Below are 19,612 nucleotides of genomic sequence, written 5' to 3' on the forward strand. Positions count from 1 at the left end.
AAATTTGGTAAGAGATGGAGAGATACAAGAAGACTGTTCCAAACTCAAGAAGTTGCAAAGGAGAAGGCTCTCTCGCCAACAATAGTGGTAAGAACATAAGAGCAGCCATACTGGGTCAGACCAAAGGTCCATCTAGCCCAATATCCTGTCTTCCAACAGTGGCCAATGCCAGGTGTCCCAGGTCATCATCAAGTAATGCATTCCCTGTCACCCATTTCCAGCTTCTGGCAAACTGGGATAGCCATTGATGGGCCTATCCTCCATGAACTTATCTAGTTCTTTTTTGAACCCTGTTATAGTCTTGGCCTTCACAACATCCTCTGGCAAAGAGTTCCACAGGCTGACTGTGCATTGTGTCAAAAATGGTATTTAATGACTGGTATTTAATGCAGATCCATAGCCACCAGGTTAACAAGGCAGATCATTATGGATCCTCTGGAACTGTTGGGCTGCCAAATTAGTGATACGTGTTTCCCACTTAGTACAAAACCAAGAATTTACAGGGTCTCCATTAATGAAGTCAACAATTACTACCCTACAGCCTCAGAGTTATTTCCTATTTAAGCATAGGACATTATATATAGCTGACATTAATTGACATTAACCTGATTTCATTCTTAGAGATACAAAGGATTGAATTGACAAGTGGTGTGAACTACCAACTTGAAGTGGTTCCCCCAGTTCAAGGGTGAGGGCGCACTGATGGAATGATGTGAAGAAGCTTGCTCTGCCACTGCCGTGTCGTTGTGTTCTTTGGATAAACAGAGGCTTTCGGAACTGTCAAATTGGCATCTCCAATAAGCACTAGAGCAGACTTTAAAAAATGCACGTAGCAAAATAGTAATTTAACTGGGTAAATAATACACCTTTAAAAATGAATAAGTGTTATTTGGTGGCTAACAAGCTTATATATACAGGTACTTAAATACATGTTTGACTGAGAGATTGGAATAGCTCCCATGGATTAGAAGAAGGAATATGCATTTAAAACTCTCTTTTATAAAGGTTAATGAAAAAGGAAAATCACAGTAAAAATGTTTAAATAACCATGAGAGATTATGAGATAAACAAGCAAGCTTCGAGACAGCCACTCAGAGCATTGTTAATTCACACCAGGATTTATTTGTTCACAGTGGCAAGAGTTCGTCAGGTTGGCCTTACTTCTCGGTTTCCTCTCAGTTTATGTAACATCCAGAACTTCACTTAAATGCAGTTGATGGTCTTTGAATATGATCTGTAGTGGTCTATCGAGATAGAGAAGAGTCTAAAAATAGAGAGAAGGCGAGAGTGAGTCAGAGGGAGGGATGCACTCTCACTACATTAGGAGGTGAAGAAGACCAAAAGGAACTGCACTATGAAAAAGTTATAAAGTTTACTTAGAAATTCTCTAGAGGCTGTGGAAGAGGCAGAGCTTTTAAGTGGGGCCATTAGTGCAAAATGTGTTACTGTGAATATAGAAGTTGCGGGGGGGGGGGGCAGAGTACAGCATTTTTAGTCCTAAAAATAAGGAAAACCTGATGAAGCCTCAGCCAGCCAGCCACTAAGAGGCTCAATGGTTAGATTGCCATTGCCCCTTCAGAGTTCCCTGTTGTATCATGTTGGGACCAGATTTATTTTTAATGATGTTTCTAATCTGGGGAGAAAGAGACAGAGGGGCAAAGCACTAGGAGCTCAGTTCCACTCTCAGGTATAATAATTATAACATTACTGGCTTATATTTCTCTAATGCCTCCATTTGGGGATCTTAAAGCACTTTTCAAAAACTAGTGAAGTAAGCCTCCCAGCATCCCTGTGAGGTAGGCCAGTATTTCTGTCCACATTTTGCAGATAGGCTTCAAGAATTTAAACAACTTGACTGGGATCACACAGGAAGGCTGTGGGCAAAGCCAGAAATAGAACCCAGCTCTCTTCACTCCTAGTGCTGTGACTTACCCACACTAATTAATTTGGCACTGAAAGTAAAAAAGCCATATTGCAGATGCTTCACCTTTACGAAATTAATATCTATTTGCATCAGTCGTAATGAAAGGAATGTGCTGCTTTTCTACAAATAACCCACATTTGCATAGATATGTAGGTGCAGGTATCATTTACTTGCACCTGTTGTAGTTATTTTAGGGGAAACATGAATCAATAACATATAATCTCCAGAGATTTAAAAGCTTTGATTACTTAAACCTTTGTGGGAAAGCTTGTTAAATTTGCAAATGCAAGGCTTATCTACACTTACAACATTGCAGTGAAGACGCTAATCCACTGTGCCAATGGGAGAAGCCATCTCATCAATATAGCGCTGTCTACACTGGGAGTTAGGTCGGTATAACTGCGTCGCTTAGGGGTATGGATTTTCTACACTCCCAAGAGATGTAGTTATACTGACATAAGTTTGTAGAGGCCAGGGCTTAGAGGCAACAAAACTACAACATGCCATGTGTAACAGTATTGATTAGATCTTTAAAACTGGACATGGGGATACATTTTGCATGCTGGGAAAAGCATTACACAGGGATCTGAATTTAGGCCACTCAGGGTATGTATACGCTGCAGCTGTGAGCAAGATGGCATGCTAAAAATAGCAGCTTGAGCTCTGACCTAAGGGGTAAGGTGGGCTTGTATTAGGATAGCTAGCCTGTGCTAGCAATGTCTACAGTGTTATTTTTAGCACACTCACTTGAGCTGAGCTAGCATGCGTCTGTCCACCCGGACTGGTAGGCATCTTCCCAGCCGCAGTGAAGATAAGTGGGGAGCACAACTAAAAGAGTATATTGAGTTCCCCTTCCTCCTGACCAGTGCTTAGAAGGAGCTGATGAGCTACAGCGGCAGCTCTGTCTACAACTAGACATTGGGTCACCTCATGTGGTAAGGAAAAACGAAGAGTGACAATGGGGTCGTACTAGGAAACCTTCCCTTCAACTTCTCCCAACAACACCTAGTGAAAGGCCACTGTGGTCTGAGAAATGTCAATGTTAGCACCTCAGAACACACAGGTCCACAGGTAAATTGTATTTTTGCCTAATCAGCAGAATCTGCACTAACTTTTTAAGCAGATAAACCACTGGAAGTCTAATTAGGAAAAAGAAGAAAATTTTGTTTTTATGAAATTTTGAGGGAAATAACTTTATTTTTTATGAATGACATTAATAAAGTAGACAAGGTGGGTGAAGTAATATCTTTTATAGGGCCAAGCTCTTTTGATAGAAGAGACAAACTTTCAAGCTCCATGGAGCTCTTCTTCAGGTCTGGAGCTTGAAGACTTGACTCTTTCACCGACAGAAGTTGGTCCAAGAGAAGTTATTACCTCACCCACCTTGTCTCTGTCATATCCTTGTACCAACACAGCTACAACAAGACTGCAAACCATTAATAAAGTAGTTTGCCAGTAGGGGACATATCTAGAGCATTAAGGCCAAAGCTCCTATGCTCTTTCCCCTTGATGGCCGAAAATTTTGCCTCAGTTCACCTAACCTGCTGTGTTTGGCTGCTAGTCAAGTGGGCTGGTACAGCATACTGGTAAGAAGTGGCCACTGGTACCGGCCTGTACACAGCCCACATTAAAGCGCTGCCAGTGCTTTAATGTCGCTGCCCCTTTCCCGCCCCCCGCAAGGCCGCCGACGGTGGTTTGGCGGGGGGAGGGGGGGCAAAAGGGGCAGCTGCCCAGGGCCTGGCAATTTAAAAGGGCCCAGGGCTCCTGGCCACCGCGGCCAGAGCCCCAGGAGGCACGGGCTTGGCAGCGTGGAATGGCTGGCTGGGGGAGGCTGCCCCCAGCCCCTCCCCTTCCGCCCAAAGCCCCACCCCTTCCGGAAGCCCAGAGTTGGGCCCCCGTACCAGTAAGTAATTTATCTGACTTTCACTCCGGTGCTAGTGAACTTTGAAAATGAAACACCCACACCTGGAAACACAAAGCACAGTTTCCTGAAGAAAAATTGAAAAGGTCAGGGCTAAATTCAACCAAAAGTCTTAAAACTGGAGCCTCAGTGGGAGGTATGTCCTTTATTAGTGGTAGTAATTAAATGTACTTGTAAAGTTACAATTTAAGGGAATGTAGACTCAGCAGATTGGGAAGCAAGGGTTATTAGCAGAAGTCATTGATAGCTCAAAACCATAATTATTTTCTATCATTTATGGTGCAGTGTATAAGTTGCTTTAATAGACTATGCAGCAGTAATCTGCAGGAGAGACAGGTCTTCTTGCAGTTCAAATGAACTATGAGCTAATAGCACTGGTTACAAAATGAATGGGAATGAGATATAATGGCTTAGGCAATATACAGAATTCAGTTTTATTTTCTGTAGATAAAAATATGTGATGCAGAGTAATCTCTAAAGCAGATTTATGCAAAAAGCATTCTAACTTGTATTAAGTTTTAAAACTATTCTAATAAGGCTTCATTTTTTATAGCTTGTTTTGCGGTATAATTTTATTGTTTCCTATTTTTGAGTTTTACATGAAATATAGTAACATTTTCAGAACTGATTATCAGATAATGCCTTTTGTGGATCAGTGTCATTTTTTATCATCCTTCTTGTTTAACTAGTTCAAATATTAGATACCTGTTATGGAAATGTACAATATCTCTAAATTTACATGAGTATTCTTCCATAGAGGTATAGCATCTGACTGTACTGGAAAATTGATTAGTAAAATATTGCCTTTAAAAACCCGCAGTTATAATCTTAGGGCATGTAATGAACTACCTGAAACTATCATTTCCTAAGTATTGACTTCACAGGGGAAGTTACAATTGCCTAATAAATAATCTATCTGATGCAAGTGGGGGCACCCATGATGGGAAAAAGTGTCAAAATTCTGAAGTGGATTTCAGCACACTGGAATCTCTGATCGTCAGAGGCTGGTCTGGGTTCCAGACCCAGCATCCATAGTACAATGTATAGCTTTCAAACAAGCTACATTGTAAATTACAGAAAGAAAAGGAGTACTTGTGGCACCTTAGAGACTAACCAATTTATTTGAGCATGAGCTTTCGTGAGCTACAGCTCACTTCATCGGATGCATACTGTGGAAACTGCAGAAGACATTATATACACAGAGACCATGAAACAATACCTCCTCCCACCCCACTCTCCTGCTGGTAATAGCTTATCTAAAGTGATAAGTTATCAAGTGATAAGTGATCAAGTTGGGCCATTTTCAGCACAAATCCAGGTTTTCTCACCCTCCGCCCTTTCTCCCCACACACACAAACTCACTCTCCTGCTGGTAATAGCCCATCCAAAGTGACCACGCTCTTTAAAATGTGTATGATAATCAAGGTGGGCCATTTCCAGCACAAATCCAGGTTTTCTCAACCCCCCACCCCCCCTCCAAAAACCACACACACAAACTCACTCTCCTGTTGGTAATAGCTCATCCAAAGCGACCACTCTCCCTACAATGTGCATGATGATCAAGGTGGGCCATTTCCAGCACAAATACAGGTTTTCTCACCCCCCCACCCCCATACACACACAAACTCAGTCTCCTGCTGGTAATAGCTCATCCAAACTGACCACTCTCCTTACAATGTTTCATGGTCTCTGTTTATATAATGTCTTCTGCAGTTTCCACAGTATGCATCCGATGAAGTGAGCTGTAGCTCACGAAAGCTCATGCTCAAATAAATTGGTTAGTCTCTAAGGTGCCACAAGAACTCCTTTTCTTTTTGCAAAGACAGACTAACACGGCTGTTACTCCGAAACCTGTCACTGTAAATTACAGGACTCTTTTAGGGCCTGATCCAAAGCATATTGAAGTCAGTAAAAATGTCCAGTGGCTTTGGATCAGTCTCTTATATGTTCATGAAGAAATTCAGCTTGAAAAAAGCATAAAGCAACTAATTAAGTGATTTGGCACTTCGTGTAATGAGTTAGGACACTTGGAAGGCATGTGGACTCATTTGTGGGTCTCTCTATCTTCATTCCTCATGGCTCCTGCCATGTTAAAAATACTACTTCTCTAGTACTTCCTGCAGCACTGTCCACAAAGCAGATCTACTTCTACGCTGTGACACATTTGGAAGTTTCACAAACAAGCTTCTGCATGGTGGGTCACTGGGTTATTTGAGGGTACTTGAGCAGTAGATGTGGTTGATAGGCATATAAATATCTTCACTCTGAATGCAAAAGATTATTTGCAGAAGAGACAATTTTTAAAACTTGGAATTTGTCCACATTTTGTCATTGTTACTTAAAGCAGAAGGGTGGTCTAGTTCTTGAAGCAGATGATTGGAAGCCAGGATTCCTGGGTTCACTTCCCATCTCTGCCACTGATTCTGGGTGATATTGCACAAGTTATTTAGTTTCTCTGTATCACGTTTCCCTATATGCAAGATGAAGGTGATACTACTTGAACTGCAGTGTTGTGAGGTTTAATTCATTAATGTGAGTAAGGCACTTTGAGATCCCCTGATGAAAAACTATAGATCTGCAAAGTTAGTAGTATTCTGACTCATAACCTTTCTCAATGGGTGTGACACTTCCCAGAGATACCTGGGATTGTGAAACAGCTTTGTCTGTGCCTTCTGTTGCTCAGCTTTCTGAAACCAACAGCCTCTGGCAACACTAGCCCTGCCTTTCAGGTCCCCACAGACTTCTTCCTCTCTGTGCAGTCTAATGGTAGGCACACACCAACCCCCAAGTCCCTGGAACACTCCCTTGCAATGTCCAGCCCTTAACTACTGTACACTCATAGAAATTACCAGGTAAGCTGTCCCCAAATGAACAGTGCACACACCAGTTTGTTTGATGCAGCTGAGGTTTAGCTACAAGATAACTTCACTGCATTGAGATATACCTATAGTTAAAATAGTCATAAGTTTATTATTAAAGGCAAAGATTTAAGTGAGTAACGATAATGGAAACGGAAATGGCTATATATAAAACAGCAACATAAAATGCAAACCTGGGTGAATGCTTATCAGTGGTTACCTTTCCTATAAAATAAAGAATTTTTCCCTCCAAGGGTTCAGTCTTTTGGCAGAGATAGCTGGTGTTCAGTCAAACCAGGATCCAAGCGCTCATGAACACTCTTCCCCCTGCCCCCGCCCCCCCCCACACACACACGCTCCGTTCTTCAAGGTGTTTCCTCAGTAAATGGATAACAAAATGTGTTTTTGCTTCTCCTTATATTTCCCAAAATTCATTGTTTTTGTCCTCAAAGTCAGGATGGTACCCATGATTCCCTTCCTAGTATGCTGGCTCCAAGTTGCCTTCATAGCTTCCTGTTGACTCCATATGCAAAACCAGGCTTCCACTGTGTTGATTTACAATGCTTAATCTACATATGAGGCAAAGCAGACAGATGAATCCATGTCGCTTTGTCTGGCAAAACCTGTTTGTCAACCCTGCCTGGGACACCAATTTTAAAATATGTTGTAAGTACATATACACAACTTCTGAAATATCATCCAGACACACACTTCATAATGATTTTGAGAATCAGTATAACATAAGTTTGTGTTAGGTGCCTCATTCTACTCTCTTTACATAAACACCATAAAAGCTGTGTACCAGGTGTGGTATGTTTGTCAAGCCTGATAGAAGTTGCTGTTATAGAAGACCAGCTGACACCAAAAGGCCTGTCACAGTGGGCATAAGATGTCTCATCAGGATAACATGTCACTCTGGGACAGAAACACGGGCACTTTACTGGACATCATGTTAATTCCTTTTACTCCATTTGCAGCCCATGCACTCTTGCAGTTTCCCCTGCTTTTTCTCTAATGCCCTAATATTGCTGAAGACCTGTTAACCTCGAACATTCAAAAAGACATGGACTATTAAAAACTACAGTTTAAAGATTAACAGTTCTTACTCAAAGCATTCTTTTTACTGTTTAAAGACATTGCCCATATAACATCTCTAAGAGGTTTTTCATTACATGCAAGCGTAAGTACCAGGAACCTCAGTAATTTGGAATTTAAAATTGAAATCATGCTGAAGTAGCTATTACAGTTAAAACAATAAAGACAGAGCAGGTGTTTGGTACTTACCTGCTGGGTTTACATGCAGGTCCATACTATGCTGTTATGTCCTTCCTGAAAGCACTGTCTCCAGAGGCTGGCATTGGCAAAAATGTCCATAAACTGCTGGAAACTGATTCACTGGTATTCAGGGATCCTTTCCAGATATGGTATCTTCTAAGAATAGCATTGTACTGTGGTAGAAATATGGGCAAAAGAGCTAAGCTCATGATGGCTATAAGTAGTATGTGTTTCCTTGAATTTCATGTGTCACTACCACCCAATACCTAGTTGTAATTAAAGCCACCAAGAAGTAGATTTAGATGTTCATGAGCATAATAGATCTTCTCTGTGGTTTTCTGACCTTTATTTAATTTATTTTAATAACTTGGCACTCATTACCTTGGCATCTGGGCACATCATACACTAAAGCAAATATCAATGTATGCTGGAAATCGGGAGCATTGCTACTCTCCTCTCTCTTCCCCATTGACCATTTGCCCAACAGAAATGTCTGAAGTGTAGGACAAGTAAACATAATGCCAGACCCAACCACATAAGGCTTTGCTGAATGGATGAGCTTTCACTATGTTCTGAAGGCTAACCATTTCATGGATAGAGAGCCAGAGGTGGTCTACTGGAAAGGTCTTGCCTCTTGTTTTCAATAATGCATATCTAGGGATTATCAGCAAGTGGAATTCAACCGGCTGCAGCCAATAAATTTGTGCACGGGGGAAAGAAATGGATTTTCATGTAGCCAGATCCCAAGCTATATGGGCCTTTCAAAGGTTATCAAACTCTTTTTTCTATCTCCTTATTAATGTGTTTCCTTTTATATGTGATTATTGTTAGTTTATGGAGAGGGGCTTAATGGACCTGTTTAATGTATGAAATCTGACTAATGAAGTCTGCAATCAGTGAGTTTACATTGAAATTACCCCTTTATAATTATTTCCTGGTTATTTTTATATCTTGGTCACATTAAGGATGTGGCTGAAAAGAGCACAAGGAGATTTATATGTGCTTAGCTGGCTCTCTGCTCTTACTATACTTGATCAGTAAAGAGTAATCACAGAATTAAAAGTGGTGGGGGAAAAGCTGTATGCAAGTTTCAGATGCTCTAAGGGGAGGAATTTATAGCTTATTTAAAATCTAAGGGTCAGAGAAAGCAGTGGAGTTGCACAAATGTAAATAAAGGGAGAAACTGATCTTTAAAATGTTAAGCTTTGTTTTAAAGGGTTTAAAATTGCCACAGTGGTTCACCATAAATGGCATTACCAAAAATGCCTGTACTTCTAGAAAAAAAATCTCACCTGGCTAATACTTGTTCCTGTCTTCTAGGACCTTGGGCCACTAGAAATAGCAGCATAGATAGCGGGGAGGCAGAGGTCGGACGCAGAGTTACCCAGGAAGTACCACCTGGAGTATTCTGGCGGTCTCAAATCCATATCAGCCAGCCGCAGTTCGTGAAGTTCAATATCTCCTTAGGAAAGGATGCTCTTTTTGGTGTTTATATAAGAAGAGGACTTCCACCATCACATGCCCAGGTATTGTATGACTATGCTTAATGAATTTAAAAGCCAAAAGATAAAAGTACTGATGATCTAATGGCAATTAGTTTTAGGTGGTAAGGGTTTGTGCTTTTGAAACTGAGGGTCCTTGGTTCTTCCCCAGTGCCTCATGGCTCTGATTTACCTCAGAGCCCTGGAGTTGCTTGTTTGCAACAATGGCTTTGTTACAGATTGGCATCCTCTAACAATAGATTATTTACAGGAGTGACAATTTTTCTTTTAACTTGGAATAAATAAAGGTTGTTTTCCTGCAATCTTTATAATGTCACCCTTTTTAAAAATTAACATCTGCAGTTTGCTATTGTCAGCTTAAAATACTAGTGATGGAAATTCAGAGCATAAATCTGCTCTGTTGTGCTGTAAATCAGAAATAAAATACACGGAGGTCGTTGAAATTACACTAGTGAATAGATGGTGGGAGATTAGAATCAGGCCCACTATCTCAGAGTAACATACCACAGGTGACTGGAATGCTCTAAAAAGAAGAGACCGTCACAAGCCTGATTCTCCCCTCATGTGCTGGTATAAATCAGGAGTAGTCTGGGAGGTTATATAGATGCTGACCTAGTGTAAGTGAGAAGATATTCAGGCCCAGACTGGGTCTTCATAAGGGACTTGCTGCTTTGACTTGCTGAAGAAAATCAGTTGGCAGAGTTTAGATAACTGGAAGTTTTCTATTCCACCACCACTAGCACATGTTGTTCAGATGTGGGTTTTCATGGTCATTTTTGTCAGTGTTGGGTTAATTTTAATCCCCTTTTCCCAATGACTGTACCCAGGCCTCTTCCATCACTAGGTCACTAAGCTATGTATGCAGATTTGCATTTTCCCTTTCAGGTATGGAGTTAAGTCTGGTGCTTGTCTTGCATTTCTTACAAACAACTGTAGTGAAAACTCATCAGTCCCTCATTTTTATGCTGACCCGATAATATAGAGCAATGGGCACTCAATAAAAATAATGGCTAACAAATTTAGAAAAAATATAAGCAACTATTTCTTCAGAAGATGTGTAGTGAGAATTTGGAATTCATTGCTGTAGGAGGGCATATAGTCACTGCTGAGATTTTATTCAAATAGCTGGAAAATTTTGGCCAGATCCAAAGCCCATTAAAGTCAATGGAAAGCTTCCCATTTACTTTGATGAGGTTTGGCTCAGACTCCTCATGAGCAATAATATGTTTTGTAGCTATGCATGCCAAGAAAAAAAGAAACCCCCATTCTTCAGGGAATGAGCAAAAGCATAGATGACTACCAATTTCAGGAAGGGATTCTTTCACTCATGTGCAGCCTTGAAAATTAGCTCTTAGTACAAAGATTTTTTCCTTAAATTTAGAAAGCTTAACTTGACATTTGAGTTCTGGAGAGCAAGTGCAGAAATCTAAAAATCCCTCTTGGGAATGTCCCCATTTGACATTCCTAGACACTTAGCCCCAATTGGCAAAGAATTTCTGAGTTACATTTTTTCATTTGCCAAAGCAGAGTGGAGTTACACAGATTTGTATATGGTTACATTACATGATTTTAGTTGCAAACACCCCCCCCACACACACACACACACACAGCACAAAGAGTGAATAAATGAATTTTGTATGGGAAACTACACTGGAGTCTGAAGATTCTGATTTATGGGCTAGTTCTGCAGTCATTCCACAGCCATAAGACTAGGGGCCAGGAACGATGCGCACTACTATATTCAAAGGATTACGACCACCACATCTACATAATCCAAGAGCAAATGGCCCTGTGGTTGTCTAACCACCATTCCCCTCTGTGGTGGCCTCTATTGAAATGTGCTCCCTTCCCCCCAGTGCAGCCACTCTACAAATAACAAGAAATTCTTAAATCTTACAGAAGCAGGAAGCCTGCAAAACAATCAGCAGGTCTGCTAGATTGCCAGGAAGTAAAGCCCAGCAGACAGAAAACAAATAGTAGGGGTCAGTGATCAGATTTGCATGTGAAAGATTAACATTGGGGTTCCTTGAAGTTTTGTACTACAAGAGGGCTGCCTGGGGAGATTCCAGAAGATTACTGCCCCATTCTCACCTATTCTTGTACATCTCCATGAAGGATGGGAGGTGGCCAAGGAAATGAGTTCCAAATGCAGGGACCCTTTTCTGAGACAGCCTTGATTTTTGCACTGGCAATTCAGTCCCATGAACTTGACAGCAAGAAAATTGCATTTGAAATTAATTACCCCAATAGAGTAAGAATGAAATGTGGTTAGTCAAATAACTGGGTTCCAAATCATTCAGCTTCTTAGAGATTTTTACCACTCCTTTTAATTTCCCCAGGAAATCAACAGGGAGTCAGTGCAGACACTAAGCTAGGATGTCATGTGCTCACAGTGACCTGCCCTTCTCAGGAGCAACCAAAGCTCCAGGAAGATTTCAAATGTAGCCTTAAGTAAGAGTGAATTGTCATTGTCTGGCTAGGAGGAGACAAAGGCATGGACGACTCTTGCAATAGCCCTATTAGGAAGGAATTGATAGTTTATTAATTCAAGCTGAATTTTACATGTTACTGCCCTGCAATCAAGTGTATCTAAGGTTCTGTGTTTCAGAAGAGACTATGACCAGGTGGAATCCTCCTCCTCCTATTCTCTCAACACAGCACCAACATACCAGATCCAAAACTCACATCCTTTATTGTTATCTTAAATAATTAAAAACAGCAACCCCATAAGTCTCAGCCTAAGCTTCCTTCTCTGCATGGTTTCTACCTACAGGAACTTTCTTTCCCAGTCTCTAGTTAGAACTCCCCAAGAAGAGACTCCTGCCCTTTTTTAACCCTGGATAGAGTTAACAAAATCTACGTGCATGATCCTCAGAAATTACTCAGCATCTTCATGCAGGGCGTTAGCATTGGACAATAGGAAGACTCAGCAGAAAAGTCCCATATCCTTATGCAGGATCCTAAATCCTGCCAGCCTGATGCAGAGAGAAATTATTTTAGAGAAAAGAAAAGAGCCTGCTACACATCTGAACTTTAGAAGAGTAGCCTTGTTCTGATTCCAGAAAGGAGCAAGGATTTCTGTATTAATGAAAATAATCTGAATTTGACATCAGATGATGTGCTAATGTATTTTAAAATCCTTGTTACTGCAAGTTAAGGACTTGAGCAGTAAAAGCAGTGAACAAGTTCACTTGACAGTTCATCACTGATCAGTGTTGATATGTCAAGCCAAGTAAAATCCTTAGTGGGAACAAGTCAATAATCAGCAAATTAGGTACATGATTACCCTGAGACAACAAGATGCAGCTCTTGTCTGAGAGCCCTGCTGAGATTTAACCTTCTCAGTATTACTGTTTAGCAAATATTCCAAACGCCTAGTTTAGTCAGTCAAACAGCCTGGTGTAATACTGTGGCTAGGGAATGGAGCTCTGGAGGGGGGACATACAGACAGAAACGCAGGCTTGTATGGCAAGTGAGTTAGAAATAAAAGCAGTCACTATATTTTCAAGAAAGATTTTTCCAGACTATGTAGTGGTACAGCCATGTAACAAAACATTCATAACCCCCTTAAAAAGTGGCCCTTAAATGGTGGAAAGCAAATGGATAAAAGGCTGCACACTGGATAATATTTGGAGAAGAAATGATAAATCTCTTGGATTAAGCACGTATATGCTGCTTATATAGTGATCCAAGCAAACATTGATATTACTGCTCATCTGCAGACTATTTCAAATGATAGCATGAAAAAGTAAGTTTGTAGAAATACTATTAGGAATGCTTGGCCAAGGCAATCCACCAGAGCATATTACATACCTTTCCCACATAGTATCTTCTTTGCAAAAATCTCTCGTGTGGGTGAGTAAACCACTTGTGTTTTCAATTAGAAGTGGGACTAGCTGGAAACAATTTGAATAGTGGGACAGCCAGGATGATCTCTTGCTTCATAAACACCACTGATATTTTCATATTTTTCATGGTCCCAGCAGTCACAGATCAGAATGATATCATTCTCATCAGTTCAGTCTCTGTTATATGTCACGCTTTGCTCTGACTTCCGCTGCTCACATTATGTTACACTGAATCATGTACATTCAAATATTAAAGTAAATTGTTTGATTGGCTGTCAGCTTGGATATCAGATGGCTGGTGGGTGGGTATTTTAATGCATAATCAACAATTTGGATGTTTATGAAGTACTAATTTTAAAACACTTTGCAAACAAGTTTTTCCCCCCAACACATGTTGTTCAGATCTAGTTTGTGCTGAGTAGATCTTATGAAGTTTTGGCATGAGGATGAGCTCTCGCCACAACATCTAAATCTATATCTGGATTTTGAACACTTGTGATGTTTGTGAATTTTTAACTCCATGTTTTGATTCATCCCATTATTAAAATAGGGTCTATTTGAAAAATCTGGATTTATATCCTGATTTCAAACACTCTTGGAGTTTGGTTTGGACTCATCTGTAATTTGGAAGTGCAACCAGGTATCAGGCTTTAGGATACTATGTGTGGAGTTGCAAAGCTATTTTGCTGACTCACACTGGCTGCCAGAGCAGGTGGGTCTCATTAGCTATTCTCAGAAATATAAGAGAGAGGGATAAGATGCCTTGAAAGGAAACATTGTAGGGACAAATTGCTCAGGTAGAACTCGGGTTAACATTGAGGTCTGTAAGTACAGATTTGCTTCAGGACTTTCTTACATAGGGTAAAAAAACAAGAGCAAACCCAAGGAAAGGGTAAATTTGGAAAATTAACCCATTGTATTGTGGCCTCCTTTTTACAGGAGGCCTGATCTGTATAAAGCACTCCCCTCATGTCTGCAAATTCAAGCCAGGAGTTCTACAAGGACAGGTGCTCTCCTGCTGTTTCTGGTGCTTTTTGTTTCTGGACAGTCTTGTCATTTCTGATTGCAAATCAGTCCTAAGCCATGAACCATAGAGGAGTATAAAACTAGAAGTCAGCCAAACTTTCAGATCTCTATAAAGGTTCCATTTGAGTTGTAAGTAGTGATGTGTGGCATTTCTTAATACATGTGAGCTGGTATCATCCCTAGCACTCTGTGTTCATTGTGTGAGTAGAAACCTTCACAATTTCTTCCTGATGAGCACAGGTGCATGTGGCACATGTCTCACACTCTTATCCATCTATGGGTTGCTTTAGGGCATGTGTAACATTTTCAGCAGAAAATTGTGTAAAAACAGTTAGTAAATCAGAGGATCAGTAGAGCAACATGATGCAAAATAATGAGCTAGTTGGGCATGTGGTGAAGCAGAGCCAAGCCTGGGGATGGTCTTGATGGCCTGTTTCCTTGGCCAATCGAGACTAGACACATTGCTCTGGAATGTGTATGTTAATGTCCACACAACACTTGGCAGCTGTTTACACAGATAAGTGGTAGGTCTGATTATGGCTTCTGCATAGGGAGCCATGTGGAAAGTCCCGCTCAGCCAGAACAAACCCCATCCAAGCCAAGTTTTTTCAGTGGCACACACATAGGAGAATATGCAGGGACCATTCCCTCTCTTTTATGTCTCCAGGATCAGGAAGGAGAAAGGGGCATGCCCAGCATACATAGTGTGCTTCTTGGGGTTTATGCTGGAGGTGTGCTCCACCTAGGGCCCCTCCAGCAGGCATTCTGCCTCCCTCCCACTCTTAGGCCTTGTCTATACTACAGGGGAAATTCGATTTAATCTACGCAATTTGAGTTATGTAAATAGTGTAACTCAAATCAATGTAGCTTAGATCTACTTACCGCAGGGTCCACACTAAGCGATGTTGCTCTCCTGTCGACTCCCGCTACTCTTCTCAATCCGGTGGAGGACAGGAGTCAACAGGAGAGCAATCTGCAGTCAATTTAGCAAGTCTTCACTTGATCCGCTAAATCGACCGCCGATGCACCAATTGCTACTCGTAGATCCCCCGGTAAATGTAGGCAAGCCCTAAGTGCTGGCCATTTCTGATTGGGATTGAGACTTGTCGTGAATGAGCTTCCATGAGTGTTGCCCATGCTGTACCTGTACTGGAATTTTAATATCATGGCTCACGACCGTGGACCTTTCCTGATCACTGAATTCATCTTAATGAGAAGTTTTAAGGAGGAATAATGCTCATCTATAGAATGTTGGTTATGGATAAAATTTTAATGATATGGACAGGCTTCCAAAGGGATCTGCCATCACTAGGTCACACCCATGATCCCAGGAGGAGACTGGGGACCCTGCAGCCAAAGCTGCTTCAAGCCCTTTTAGCTCTTCCATGCTGTTCCTCTTCGATCCCACCAACCGCTGAGCCTGCCCTGCCATCTGAGGTAGAATCAGCATCAGACATTGGGGAGGCAGAGGAGCCTGCCAGCACAAGCAGAGCAGAACAGCATGTTGCCAATGAGAAATGTCAGCTTTTATTGCTACTTTCTTCCATGTCGACCGTCTGTGAGCAAACCTTCCAAAGAGCAATAAAAAATGTTCCGATGTTGTTGCCCCACTAATAACATTTTCCAAGAGGGTAGTGAGTCCATCTTTAATCTCTGACTGCTGGCAGGTAGGTTTTGGTAACATTTCCAAAGGTCGCTGATTTAGTGGTCTGATTTACAAACAGGTTTGACACCATTTATGCTCTGAAAGTTACTGACATGTCCGAATTGTCTAAATCCCTGCTATTTATTGGCTTATCCCTAAACCCACTGATTTAGCTGAATTGTTTTTCCTAGCCATGTGCCATGTAAAATAGGTTTGGGTGGAGAGCAGTCAGATATTTAGTTTAGTCACTTCTTGCTATTACATCTTCCCATCCACCACCCAAAATGCATTTCAGAGAGGAAAGATGGCCCAGTGGGCTATAACTCTAGGAGACTGGGGTTCAAGTCCCTGCAATATCACTGAATTTCTTAGGCAAGTCACTTAATCTATTTGTGTCTCATGTTCCTATCTATGCAATGGAGATAATAGCACTGTCATACCTAACAGGGGAGTTCTGAGGATAAATACCATAAATACTGTGAAGTGCTCAGATATTTTGGTGTTGGGGATACCTTTAGACACAGAAGTTGTCAGACACTACTACCCCTAACTTGAATGCACCTGAAAACAGGCAGGTACATATCATGACACTACTAATAGTCCCATAGTCCTGAAGACTTAAATATCTCTCTCTCTTACAGAAAGGAATATATTATTATTAATAATAATATTTTATTATTGATATTTCTTATTATTAATGTTTATTTAATTATTATATTTTAATTTATTTTCAGTAACTCGGTATTAATTAATGGAATTCAGCCTGCAGTTCACAAAGTCCTCTGTAGGTGAAGTGGCATGTTTAGAGTTCAGGATGATAGTTGTTTTTAAACAAAAGCAGAGTGTTTCTTTTCTTTGAGCTATCACCAGCCTGGGCGGTATGTGTTCGTTTTAACAGAGGGAAATGCAATAAGACTCCTGGCAAGCAAGCACGTACTATTACTGTATTTTATTGAACACATACGTCTTGCTTTAGACACATCTATCTATCTCGATCTAGTGCTAGATAGATAAATGTGTCTAAAACAAGACCTGTTTTCATAGGGGACTTGTTATATAGCTATAAAAACATTAGATATATTGGTTTTGGTGTATTTCTTAAGGACTTCCTCATATAGAGGCTGTGGGGACTAGTGGGTTGAGCGTTGCGTCAGCCTGGGAGTTCTAGAATCACAGAAGTTAAAGGTAGAAAAAGTTTATGAGGTCATCTAGTCCACCTGCCTTCCTAGGCAGTATTCCATGTTGGAGATTTAACTAATATTTCTTCCAATCTTGTTTTAAATATACCAAGCAATGGAGTACAAAGTGGGGTACAAAGTGGGGTAAAAGTGGGGTACCTTATATTAGGCACAAACAATGAGTTTATTCCATATTCACAATGAGGAGACTTTCATTCATTAGTACTTCAGGTGGCATGTCTGAGATTTCTGCGTACTGTGCCAGCAGGAGACTGCTGTAGGTGATTGCTGTGGAATGGGTGAGTTTCTTTCAAAATGAGATTTCCTGATTTGAGAATTTATATAAGAACCTAAGACTTGCTATGAAGGATCCCAACATTAATCCAGCACATCCTGAATCTTGCCTCCAACAGTGGCCAATACCTATTGCTTCAGCCAGTAAAAATCGCCATAATGTGCTTGGCCAGCTGAACAGTGCAGTACATAGGGGAGAGTTGGTTCCTGACCTCTTTGAATAATATTCTTACACCCTTTAGCATATGATCTTATTAAAGTTTGCATGTCTGCTGTACATGTTGTCATTGGTCTAAAATCCATTTAGTATTTTTTTTTAGATGAGAATAGACAATGTAAATAATTAGCAACTTTCTTCAAAAGCTCAGACTGTGGAGGACTTTTACTCAAACACTTGAAAACATTTTTGCAGAGTGCAGACACTTAATTCTGTCTGTATCACATTATCAGAAAGGATAAGAGAATTGCTACCAGGCCCATAATGAATAAGGAAAGGCTAGCTTCAAATTGCCACACTCTCCAAATAAGGGTTGAAGGAAAGGGCATTTGGAGGAAGAAAGGGCAAGATATTCTGCCAGATTTTTATCTGTAGCATCACTCTAAATTCAGGTCTCTCTGTTTCTGTTTTACCACACAGTATGATTTCATGGAGCGTTTGGATGGGAAAGAGAAATGGAGTGTGGTGGAGTCCCCCCGGGAACGTCGAAGTATCCAGACCCTGGTTCAGAATGAAGCTGTGTTTGTTCAATACTTGGATGTGGGTTTGTGGCACCTGGCATTTTACAATGATGGCAAGGACAAAGAAGTGGTCTCTTTCAATACAGTTATCTTAGGTATGTATGCCTGCATGCTGAGGATTTTTCCCTCTCTTTGCTTATCTTTATAAAGTGTGGAAGCCTTCTATCAGCTCTCTCTTTTTGCGCATATTTTGCTTTAATCCAGTAATATTTGATGTATGTTGAGTGTAGGTAGGAAAAGAGGGAAGTCTTTCTAGGGGTGAGTTGTGGATGCTTTTGTGTTGCTTATATTGAAGGCCGAAATCTGTGATCCTGTTAATATTTAGCTGTCTTTGAACAAGAAAATGAATGAACCTAGAGGCTTTACAATGGCCATAATATCTTATAACTACAGATATTAATAATAGTGGTGTATGGCTGTTCCTGCAAAGCTGCATTCTAATTGGCAGTTTGGAGATTTTAAGTGTTGTCACACCCAACTGTCAGCAGTTCATAGCTGAGACTTCATCATTGAAACACTCTCCAAAACTTTACATGGGATTTAGGTGGTGTCACGGTTACAAGATAAGCTGTGCTTTAAATGCCTGTTAGTCCCCCTTGAAGACACCCCCACAGGTGATGGTTTTACTACCTTCCCCCCTCTCTGGGTGCAACCATACCACCTTTTGACGGGATTGGTGGGCTTCACCCTCTGTTTACCAACCACGCTAACCTGACAGACCCAACTAGGTTTGGCATCAAAAAGCCCTTTTCCTGTCAGGGCTGTGACAAGTGAAATGATTAAAGTAATTGAAAAACAGCTACTAAAAAACGTTGCACCCAAAGTTATATAACACACAGAGCAAAGGGTAAAGCCAGTAAAGGCCTATACAAGATTTGGGCAAACTTTTTGGCCCGAGGGCCACATTGGGGTTGCAAAACTATGTGGAGGGCCAGGTAGGGAAGGCTGTGCCTCCCCAAACTGCCTGGTCCCCACCCCCTCCCAATCCCCCCCCCCCCCCCCCCAGAATCCCCGACCCATCTAATCCCTCCTGCTCCTTGTACCCTGACCGCCCCCTCCTGGGACCCCTGCCCCTCCGGGACCCCATCCCCTATCCAACCCGGCCTTCTCCAAGTCCCCTGACTGTCCTGACCCCTGTCCACAGGCCCCCTGGGACTCCCACCCGCCTATCCAACTGCCTCCCGCTCCCTGACTGCCCCCCACCCCAAACCGTCGACCCATCCAACCCCCCCTGCTCCCTGTCCCCTGACTGCCCTGACCCTTATCCACACCCACACCCCTAAGAGGCCCCCCAGGACTCCCATGCCTATCCAGCCCCCCCCCCCCCCCCCCGTTCCCTATGGATAGTAATTCCATGCTCTAATGAGAATATAACAGGAGAGATGTATTATCGACCACCTGAC

The 19,612-nt window shown here is 41.5% G+C and overlaps 1 protein-coding gene across 6 annotated transcripts in view; it reads left to right on the plus strand.

The window, feature by feature from the left end:
* The window catches only part of TENM2 (teneurin transmembrane protein 2), a 2,093,216-nt gene that overhangs the window by 1,922,922 nt on the left and 150,682 nt on the right, over window positions 1-19,612 (plus strand). For all 6 annotated transcript variants that reach the window (XM_048860042.2, XM_048860041.2, XM_048860043.2 and 3 more), the window contains 2 exons: window positions 9,299-9,504; window positions 18,109-18,304. In XM_048860042.2, the coding sequence (XP_048715999.2) occupies window positions 9,299-9,504; window positions 18,109-18,304 (402 nt within the window). The remainder of the gene's footprint in view (window positions 1-9,298; window positions 9,505-18,108; window positions 18,305-19,612) is intronic.

The sequence above is a fragment of the Caretta caretta genome, chromosome 8 (genome assembly GCF_965140235.1).
Source record: "Caretta caretta isolate rCarCar2 chromosome 8, rCarCar1.hap1, whole genome shotgun sequence".
Lineage (NCBI taxonomy): Eukaryota > Metazoa > Chordata > Testudines > Cheloniidae > Caretta > Caretta caretta.